Source organism: Culex pipiens, chromosome 2 (assembly GCF_016801865.2).
Source record: "Culex pipiens pallens isolate TS chromosome 2, TS_CPP_V2, whole genome shotgun sequence".
Lineage (NCBI taxonomy): Eukaryota > Metazoa > Arthropoda > Insecta > Diptera > Culicidae > Culex > Culex pipiens.
Genome location: NC_068938.1, coordinates 39876469 through 39887489, shown reverse-complemented (window position 1 = coordinate 39887489; position 11021 = coordinate 39876469). Strand labels below are relative to the sequence as shown.

At 38.5% G+C, this 11021-nt stretch overlaps 2 protein-coding genes across 5 annotated transcripts; one reads left to right on the top strand and one right to left on the bottom strand.

Moving 5' to 3' along the window:
* Positions 1-4413: 4413 nt before the first annotated feature.
* Positions 4414-10396, top strand: LOC120420762 (UDP-glycosyltransferase UGT5-like). 4 transcript variants are annotated; one of them, XM_052707696.1, is made up of 6 exons: positions 4414-4537; positions 4803-5205; positions 8613-8856; positions 8919-9146; positions 9201-9416; positions 9471-10396. In XM_052707696.1, the coding sequence occupies exons 2-6, from the start codon at positions 5203-5205 to the stop codon at positions 10394-10396; spliced, it is 1617 nt and encodes a 538-aa protein (XP_052563656.1). In that variant the 5' UTR covers positions 4414-4537; positions 4803-5202. The 4 variants fall into 4 exon arrangements, with proteins under 4 accessions (XP_052563656.1, XP_039439827.1, XP_039439819.1 ...); XM_039583893.2 differs by having other exon boundaries at positions 4426-4537; positions 4762-5205; XM_039583885.2 differs by having other exon boundaries at positions 4516-4537; positions 4807-5205.
* On the bottom strand, positions 10393-10962 carry LOC120420802 (sperm flagellar protein 1-like). Its single transcript, XM_039583924.2, has 2 exons — positions 10766-10962; positions 10393-10706 (listed from the first exon to the last, which is right to left on the bottom strand). The coding sequence occupies exons 1-2, from the start codon at positions 10884-10886 to the stop codon at positions 10441-10443; spliced, it is 387 nt and encodes a 128-aa protein (XP_039439858.1). The 5' UTR covers positions 10887-10962; the 3' UTR covers positions 10393-10440.
* Between the last annotated feature and the right edge of the window lie 59 nt (positions 10963-11021).

The window sequence follows — 11021 nt, the reverse complement described above, 5'->3', positions numbered from 1 at the left end:
GGGACTAAAAAATGCATCTTTTGCGCGTGAACGGAGGAAAATCTGATTTTTAAGATCGCTAAATGTGATCTATCGAAAATCAACTTTGCTGTCAATAAGTACTCAGTACAATTTCAGAAAAAGTGAATCGTTTTTGTGCAGTTTTTGCAATTTGAAAAAACTTTTCGTAGGAAAAAACATATTCGAAAAGCTGAGAAAAATTATTAAAATTTTCCTTTTTGACATTGTTGATTGGACTGCAGGTTGCTGATTTTTTATAAAACAAAAAAAAATCTCAGTGTCATCTAGGGGAAATTCACTCACTCAGGAAGCACTCGCTCCTAACTCAATCCAATTTTCCGTTGTGTCACTATTTCATCAACTTGTTTTGTAACACTCTTGATAGAAACTTTACTTAAGAGCGAGTTTTTCACTGATGTGAAACAGGTCGTATCGAGGTGCTCCGATATGGATGAAACTTTCAGGGTTTGTTTGTCTATACATGAGATGAACTCATGCCAAATATGAGCCCTCTACGACAAAGGGAAGTGGGTTAAAACGGGCATTGAAATTTGAGGTCCAAAAAAACATGAAAAATCTTAAAATTGCTGGCATTTCCGTAAAACTTCATCAATTCCAACTCTCTTAGATGCATTTGAATGGTCTTTTGAAGCACTTCAAAATGTGCTGTAGACATCCAGGATTGGTTTGACTTTTTCTCATAGCTTTTGCAAATTACTGTTAAAAATGGATTTTTTAAAAACCTTAATAACTTTTTGCAACAGCCTCCAACACCCATACTCCCATAGGTCAAAAGTTAGGGAATTTCATGGACTATAAGCCTACAGTATTAACTTTTTTGCCAATCGCAGTTTTTCTCATAGTTTTACGATTTTTCTAGAACAAACATTTTACAACGTTGGTTTTTGCCCTGTAGGCCTCCATAGCGGAACTTTTTGGTCTCAATTTTGACATATTCGGAATCCTCAGAAAATTTTACATTAGATTAAGTGTTGTAATTTTGGATTTTTTACGGAAGTTTTACGGATTTTAAGATTTTTCATGTGTTTTGGACCTCAAACTTCAATGCACGTTTTAACCCACTTCCCTTTGTCGTAGAGGGCGCATATTTGACATGAGTTCATCTCATGTATAGACAAACAAACCCTGAAAGTTTCATCCAAATCGGAGCACCTCGATACGACTTCTAGAACAAACCGAGCAGAATCTACAAATACTGCCTCTTAATTAACTGAACGTCAGAGTGCTGATATGCCAACATTAAAGGCGAACTGCCTGTTGTTCCTCTTACTAGCCCTCATATTTGCAATCGCGATACCTTAGAAACTATTTGTGCAATTTTCAATGGTAAAAATAATCTTTTTTTTTTCAATTTGAAAATATTTCGATATTTCGAGCTAAAAAATTGAAAATGTTAAAAATATGTTTTTGCAATTCCGTCGTGAAACTACTTACGTTTCCTGTCATTCTAGAACGTTGAAACAGTCTTCTTTTCTCTACCAAAATTAACAGAATCGAACAGAAACCTTTCAAAATAAATGCTCAAAAGTTCTACTTTTCAGCACAGAAATGGATGTTGAAAAGGTGAACCTTTTAATACATGTTTCGAAATGTAATACTTTTCAACATTGTAGTGACATAAACGGTTTTTTTTTTTTTTTTTTTGATTTATTATAGAGATTTTACACCATTGTGCATTCGTCTCTTCAAGGTGGATAGTAGAAGAGGAAAGTTTACAAAGTTTTTGATCACTTGTCTGGCTATATTTCAATAATTGATACCATGCCTTTTTTCTAACGATTTCTGTCTTAGTTTCAAATATTTACGGGCAAATTTGGATCTTAAATTATCAAGTTCTTTGCTTTTTTCTTCGTCCTCTTCTTTCGAGGATTTAACCGTTAACTCATAACACTTATTGTAATAATATTTTGCTTGTATGGCATCTTCGTCTTCTTCATCTGTTGTTTCTTCTTCAGCAATCTCTCTTCGTTTTGTTCTTAGGTCGTAATCCGCGTCCAAATATGCTTGCAAGCGCTTCCGGGATTTGCGAGTGTGCTTAGAAAGCACGGTCTCGAATCCATCGTTAGATTCTTCGGCAATTTCACTTGTTTCCATTGCATTTTGGTCTGGTTTACTGTTGTTGCTTTTTCTGCTGCTGCTGCTGCTTGGCTCAGGTTCAGTCGGTGGTGTACTGCTTTTTTGGTTCACCTTTTTACTCGAATCCCCACTTTTTTTGTTCTTTGCTTTGAGTTTGCAAAGCGATTTTTTGCCTATAATCGTCACTGCTGCAGCAGCGTTGTTTACAGTGATTGATTTCGGCGTTGGCTGTTTCAGCAACATCCGCAGGGTCCGAACTCCATTTGGGATCCCTGGGAAGAAGTTAATCCAGCGGTCGTTGGTGATGGTTAAAATTTCGCCGTATTTACTCATCACTTTGACTACGTCATCATTGCTTATGCCTAGAGGTAGGTCAAGCACACGAACTTCCGTAGCGTTGTTGTCCAGGTAAATCGGGATTTTGCAACCCTGATATACCAGAGGTTTGTCGATGATGGACGAGGCCATTGCTGAGTCGGCGAACTGCAACACGGCTATTTTTCTTCTATTGCATAATTGCAATGCTCGCAAGTTTTCTTGGTTTACTTGAAGGTCTGCGAGAAATTTTTTTACAAGCTTTGGGCTTGGTTGGTTTTGGAGTTGACAAAAATCCAGAACCACACTGTTTTTGTCTACGGTGCACATTTTAAAAAAAGCGGCGACGCGCACACAAACTGCGGACTGGCGTTGAGAATGCGACTTGTAAGGTCGGCGGTTACTTTGCAACTCACATAAACGGTGGATTGACTAAATTAATGGTGATTTTCGGAATTGCAAAAAAATGTTGTATGGAAATCGTTGCAAAACTTGATTTTTTTCAGCACTCGTCGTATTTATCCAACTCGTTGAACCTAGTTAGATAAATGTACGACTCGTGCTGAAAAAATCATCTTTTTGCAACTTGTTGCATATGCACATATTTTTGCCCTTTCATAAGGTTATTCTTGATGCAAAAATTTCTTAATATTTTATTATAAAGAGTGGAATTTTTCACAAAAGTTTCATTATTTAACAACAACAATCAATAATATCCGTTTATGTTACTCAGCCCTCCTCAAAATATCATAAACATATTTTTAGCTAAAGTGTTACGTGTTATACTAAGTGTGATCTTGTTTGAAGATTAGAGAATCGCCTACAAATTTCCATTAATTTGAAAATCCAATTATAAATTTTGTCAAAATAAATTTCAATTGATTATTTAAATCTGTTTTAGCTTCCGAAAAGTTTTGCTGTGAAATTTGCAATGAAATTTGTTTTTTTTTTGTGTATGGCATGCAACGAGTTTTTCTGCCGTTTAAGGTTTCTAGGCAAATGATAAGCGATTTTTACTGTTACTGTTACTTATTTATTTATCAGACATTTAAATTAGTGTCCAATATTTTTTTTGGGCTGAGGAATCACGGATTGTGATTAAACACTCAATAATATTTTATCTGAATAAATGTAGGTATGTATGTGGAAAAAATAAACAAATAAAGTATGTTTAATTTTTTTTTCACTCTAATAAATTGCTGTAGAGCCTGTTGCAAATAGTGTTCAAAGTTTATGTCACCATTCCCCCTTTAAGATCGGCTCGAAAAATCAGTTTATTTCAGAAAACTTTAAAATTTTATTGAAACTAGATATCTAAAATTAGATGACTCTTCAGACCTTCTTGGATTTAATTATTTGGATGAAACATTGTGCATATAAAAGCATTTGTATTGAATTTTCCAAACACTCTTTTATTGAATCACTAAAATTTACATGTACAAAATAACTATTTTTAGATTCTAGCTTTTTTTAGATTAAGGAGACGACTTGTTTCGTTGTAACTATTATTATATTTTTCAAATTCAATGAGATTTTACTCTTGCGTGCATTCTTCCCGGACTTTTGCTTATAATAATTATTATTTTGATCTTCTTAATCTGGTTAAATCATTATGTTTCAGATAAATTTTTTAATAGTAGAGAACATTAATTTTCTTAAATATTAAATACACATAAAATACTTTGGTATTAAACTGAAACCAATTTTCCAATAAATGGTAAATAAAAAAACATTTCACCAAGACATGACATAACCCTTACACCACCGTTGAGCCTGTGTCAAAAGATTGATAACTTGAAATGCCCGTAGTTGCTCATTACAACTCATCGAGATAATAACTCCCAACCTCCATTGACACATTGACTCCCGTCCTCATTAAACCTCAACTGCCACCCATTGATTAGCGTCCCCAAACCGGCAACTGGGCCCTTCGTTTGCTCGCTGACCGAATGCACTCCGACGACTCGGGAACCTTCTTGGCGTCATTGTCGTCGTTGCGCGGTGTGTCGTCCTCAGAAATCGGTTCAGCGGGTGCGGCGCTTCGACTCAGTTGAACGCCGGCCGTCGAACTTCGTAGACCAACCAACCCAAGTAGCGGCTTGGACGTTGCGCGTTTCGTTTGAAAGTGTGTGTGTTTCGTCTTCTTTTTGAGTGATTGCAATAAATTTCGCTGCGACAGCTGAAATATACATGAATTGAAGACGGGTTTTGTGCCGAGAACTGCAAGGGTTGCGGACACGCTGGACACGTATAGAAGACTTGCAGACGTTATCGGAAACATGAGTTGATGAAATTGAAAACGGTGTCAATGCTTCAATAACACGATGTTCTTCTTCAATTTGAAAATAGAAACACAGATTTCAATTTCGTAAACACGTGTTTACCTTTAGCTAGAAAAAGCAGTGGAGACGCCTCATACTTGGTGATTGCAAGTGCAGTTGATGCAGTGCGGTGTAACCGCTACTGGACGATGAACATCGCAAAGTGACTATATCTTGATGACACCCGGTCAGTGACGAGATTCTACGTGATACAGTAGTCCATGTGACGAGAGCGATTACAGTCACAGCCGGTCGTCGTAAATTTGTTGACTTGGTGCTCCTCGCCAGTTTACCGCGGAACTCTCGCCAGAACAGTCCGTTGGTCGTCGAGATCTTCACCGTGGATTATATAATTTTCGTGAAAAACGGTGATTCTAGTGCCGCCGCCGCGAGTGTGTGATCTTAAATTAGTTTCCGTTGATTCGTTTTTTACTACCGAATCAGCACGTTTTCAACGGTTTAACACAAAATGGTACGTTTAATCACAAACGGTGTCGAACCATTCTTGACCTACGACAGCGTCGTGTTCGTACAAACTTGTAACACGGGTCGTCGTAATTAACCTCAACCAGCATTACTGCTAAAACGTGTGTAGTAGCTTGTACAACTCTTCTGTCCACAACCCAGTGACAGTGACAGTGAAATTCACGAAATGGGTCATATTGTGTCGAATGAATGCCAAGTTTAACAAGAAAGTGGCGTCGTCGCCGTCGACTTCTTGGCCACCACAGCCGAGAACCGAGAGTTCGCAACTATTTTTAAGGATGGGAGTGAATTTTGCGCCGGGTTAAATTTAGATCCCCGATTTTGTTTATGTTTTGGGTTCTCCCCACCTCCCTCCTGGTTGTTTTTTTGTGGCGTTGTGATGCAGCAAAATACGCGCCAGTATCGAGAAGAATTTTGTTTGATGTATGAACCAACATGTGCGTACGTTTTTGTTGTTTTCGGCTAACAAAACTTTCGATTTCAAACGTGTGTTGGCGACAGGCGGAGACGTTTTGGCAACAGCAGGTTATTTATTATGAAGACAGCTTGAAATTTATGAATTGAATAAGTTTAAAAATCCGATTCTTTATTTGTATCAAGTTTGGCCTGAGAGCAGTTCTCTACATTTTTAACTTATTCAAGACGTTGCTAATTATGGTACCGAAGTTACTATATCTTGTTGGTGTAAACTCCATAGGATTAGTTTGTTTTCCTGGTTGGTTGACTTTTCAGCTCAATTAGCTTAATTTTGTATTTTGTTTATTAAGTATTGCATTAAAAGAGGATTCAAAAATAATTACAAAAGCAAATTTAGCAGTTCTCAGTCCTCAATCGGTTATCGTTCAAAAAATCTTTTGAAATTTGGCTCATGTGTTGCAGATTGCTGTTTTTTAATCTATTTAAAAGCAAAATCTATCTTTTAAAATATTTTTACTGTGGTTAATGCATCCATTTTTGACAAATCTTTGTTTTATGATTTTTTTTATGAAAATCTCTCTAGTTTTGTACGAATTATTTATGTTGTAAGTTTTCAAACTTACAATATTGCAAGTTAAAAAAGAAAAGAAAAATAAAAGAAAATATTTTATTTTTAAATATATAAAATTGGACTTCAGAAATGGAACCCAAAATCGGACTTAATTGAACGCGGCTGGTTCTATGGTATGAAAAATAGTGGTTCTTAAGTAAAAATTCCGGGAATCGATTGGTGATGGTTTCATTTACCGCACGAAACGGCAAAGGGTTCATTTTGCCCCAAATCCACATTTTTACATTTTTTCTTGAAAATCGGTCTGTATTTAGAGCGGAGGCTTCATGCGGCCATTCAAAATGCACTTAACTTATGTGAAAATGTCCCAGAAATCCAGTAAAAATAACCACTTGCACAGCAAAAATCATCTTGGGTCCATTTAACCCCAATTCCGCTATAAAAGCATGTTTGGCCGTTTTCAAATGTTAGGTCAGATTTTAAAAATCTGAAAATATGTGTATCGTAAAGATCAGACAATTTTACATAAGAATTGTTTGACACATTCACGTTGATAAAAATAATGTTAAAAGCCAAAATTGATTCTTCTTCTTTATTTACTTTAGTTTCAATATCATATTTTCAGATTTTTAAAATCTGACCTAACATTTAAAAACGGCCAAAAATGCTTTTATAGCGGAATTGGGGTTCAAAACCAGGACACCGAAGAATGACAGATTCAAATTCCGAACGACACTTTTTGATGAATTTCGTGTTATTATTGTTATCATTGCAAAATGCATCCAATAACAGAATAAAGACATCTTACATGTTTATAAGTAAACCAGTAAAAAAGTAAACCAGTTACTAAAGTACTTCAAAACAATACTGATTTGTATGTTTGATCTACTCGAGTACACCTCGTGGCTTCTGTTAATCTTTTAATTTGATAATTCTAAGAAGTTTGCCAAAAAAAAATTAATTTTTTACTATTTATATCACTTTCACCGTCATTGTTTTCATTTTTGAGTGAACATCAGATGTTCTATATCGTCGTTGTCGTGCTATATTGTCGCAGGTGCATTTTGGGCCAAATTGAGTTTAAAACGCCATTTTGTGCAGCTCACAATGCATCAAAATTCGATTTCAATCTTGAGATGTTCAATAAAAACCGAGAAAACTCCGTGCATTTTTGTCACTTTTCATATGATAGAAGTTTCAATCTTGTCGTGCTATCTAGACAGACCTTAAAAATAGCTGTAAGTGCGACAACTGGTCAAAAAGACTTTAGTCAGAACGCGTTTGACACACGTACGTGCCCGACTACCGTGAACATTTGTAGTTTTAACTCGGGACTCCGGCAAACAAATTCAACCAACCAAACACATAATGGTCCATCAAACAAAACGTGTTTGTTATTGTTTACATTGCGTGCTCTATTATTTGTTTATTCAAAATCAAACATTGAAACGCGTTTTTTTTCGGAACGTCAAAAAGTGACATGCGATAAGATAGCACGACAACGTCAAGTATAGGACAAAATTTTATTTATTGTTTTTTTGTGTTATTCACAGCTACCAGTCGAGTTTACTTGTAAATTTCAAAGGAAATTAATCTAATGACACAACACTAAGTGAAATTAAGTCCAATTAGAGATATACAAGATGTCCGGGTTTCTAATTGCCGGGAATTTTCATCATGACGTTATTCCAATAGTTTGAAACTGAGTTTGATCGTCCAACTGAGCTTGTCAATCGTGCAAAAAGTTGAAATTTCGCTGGCGAATTGAAAGAGATGTTTGCGATACAAAAAGAGATTATATCTCCTAACTCTCTACTGTAATACTTGAAATGCAGGTTCGATTCTCAACCAACAAAAAAATAAAACAGCTCAAATATAGTTGTATCTAAAATCAATATACTCACCTTCAATCTCCATTACATTTCACTAGTCATACAAAATGCAACTTTTTAACCACTTTGTCAGAACACCTCGTTATGAGCCTAATCAATCAACTCGGTACTCGGTAATGATATTGCAGTCATAAGTAGTAGTTAGGTTTCAACTAACCAGTGAACAACTGAACCGCTTTTACGACGGACATTACTTTTATCTTAGTTCAAAAATCACTTTACTAGTCATTGCATTTTTTATCACTGTTGCTGTTTGTACCGATTTGAGAATTTTAAATGAGCTTTGAAGTGGTCCATGTTTATCACGCAATGTTTTAGATTATTGCGTATTTCTATAACTTGTGGCTAATTAGTATATCGCGTATAGATTTCAATGATTCAATTCACCGAGTAAAAGTTCACAATTTACGTTGAGTTTACTTGCTGCATTCGATTTATTTTTGTCCAGCATTGGATCTCATTGGATAGTGATTTACTTCTAGAACAACTTTAAATAATTTCCACTCATTGCAGCATTTCACGTCGCTTCTGCTGACCACGCTGCTGCTCGCATTTGCCCCGCTGGCGACCGGCTCCAAGATACTGGTGCTCGTCCCGTTCCCGGCGCCCAGCCACTGGCTGTGGTTGGAGCACTTTGTGCAGGAACTGCTCGAACGGGGCCACCAGGTGACCGCGATCTCGAACTTTGCCGCCAAGGAGCGCCACCCCAACTACACCGAGATCCTGATCGACCCGCCGTTCGACATACCGTACTATTGTGAGTGGTTGATTTTTTTGTCGAGTTTTATGGGGAAATAATGAAATTGATTTTCATTTTAGTTCCTGTGTCAGATATTTTTGAGGCTAAATACACCAGCGATTTGTCCAACCTGTTACTGTACTGGAATGTAGGACTCACGACGACTAAATTTGCTTTAGAGAACCCTAACGTTCAGCAGTTCATCGAGCAGGATGACAGCGTGTTCGACCTGGTCATCTCCGAGCAGTTCTACCAGGAAGCATTTCTCATGTTTGCCCACAAGTATCGAGCTCCGATCGTTACCATAGGTGAGCCCCACGATATGTGGTTCTAATTTTTTGCTCAAATCGAGTACGTTGCAGGAACCCTAGGATATTCGGACTTTATGGATCGTGCGATGGGTTTGCTGACTCCATGGTCGTTTGTACCACATCCGATTCTGCTGTACATGGACGACATGACGTTCAGTCAGCGATGTTACAACTTCATGGTATCAGCGGTAGATGCGTTGATTCGCAAGTACTACTACTTGCCCCGACAGGACAAACTAGCCCAGAAGTACTTCTCAGCGATTGAAGGTAAACTTGTGTTTATCGTTGAGGTCTTTGCATCTGAACTTAACTTTTTTTTAGGTCCCGAATCCTTCCCATCCGTGTACGAGCTGGAAAAGTCCATCTCGGTAATGCTGATCAACAGCCACGTCTCAACTTCCCCACCGAGGCCGTCGATCTCAGGCCTGGTCAACGTTGCCGGAGCGCACATCCAACCGGCCAAGCCACTTCCGGCGGACATCCAGCGATTCCTGGATGGGGCTACCGAGGGTGCCATCTTTTTCAGTTTGGGATCGTACGTGCAGAGTTCCGACATGCCCAAGGACAAACTGAAAGCATTTTTCGAAGTTTTCCGCAATCTCAAGCAGAAAGTGCTTTGGAAGTTTGAGGACGAAACGATGACGAACGTTCCGCGGAATGTGATGGTCCGAAAGTGGCTGCCACAGAGTGATATTCTGGCCCATCCAAAGGTGGTATTGTTCATCACTCATGGCGGCATGTTTGGTAGCCAGGAGGGTATCTTCCGTGGAGTCCCCATGTTGTTCATACCATTTTACGGTGATCAACACAGGAATGCTCTTAGGGCGGAACGGGCCGGCTATGCTCTTACGTTAAACTTTGCCGACGTGAACGCCATCACGCTGGGATCTCGGATCAACGAACTGCTCACAAATCCAGCGTTCAACAGACTAGCCAAGAAAGCATCGGAACTGTTCCGCGACAACCTGGTGCCACCAATGGACGAGGCCATGCACTGGATCGAGTACGTCATCCGCCACAAAGGGGCCAAACATCTCAAGTCCATCTCGGTGGATTTCAACTGGGTCCAATACTTGATGCTGGACGTTCTAACATTCTTCGTGATTGCCATCCTACTCACATCGTTCCTTGTTTACCACATTATCGGTGCATTTCTCGAAAAGCCAACGAAACACAAATCGAAAGATCATAAAAGGCCAACCGTCCCTCCCAAAGTCAGAACCGTTAAAAAAGTTAAAGCGAATTAAAATATAAAAACAACTATTATTCAAACTAAAACAAATCTCATCACTCAAGACGCCATATCCAACTCCCTTACTTCTGCGGCCGTATCAACTCGCATCAGGATCTCCAAAAGAACCACATCAACTGCCCCCGGTTGTCCACTTGCGATAGCATGAATGACCTCTGTCGTTAATCCCAGTTCCAGCTTCTTGAAGACCTTCCTGTTGAGCGTTTCCCAGTTGTCCAGCTTACGGGCGATCGAGAATCCGCGCGTGTAGTTGTGTAGATCAACCAGACGTGGAAACAGCTGGTGGACAATTTCGGCGACCAGGACTGCAATGTTTGAACCAGTTTCAGAATGGGTTGTTACGGAAACGGTTTGGGCCAGTTACCTCCATCGGACAAGTCCCGACTGAGCTTCTTTATCGGGCTGGACAGTTTGAATTTGCGAACCCACTGCAGTACAGTATCTTTCTCCTCCGGACTAAGCACCGGATATGGTAAGTTTGACATTTTTTGTTATTGTTTATTGTGTAACGAATGTCATTCTGGAACTCTCTGCATGCTGTGTTTGTGGAGTTAACCGAACAGTTCCTTAAACAACGAAAATTTAAAAAAAAAATCAAAATGGAATAGAACATTAATTAG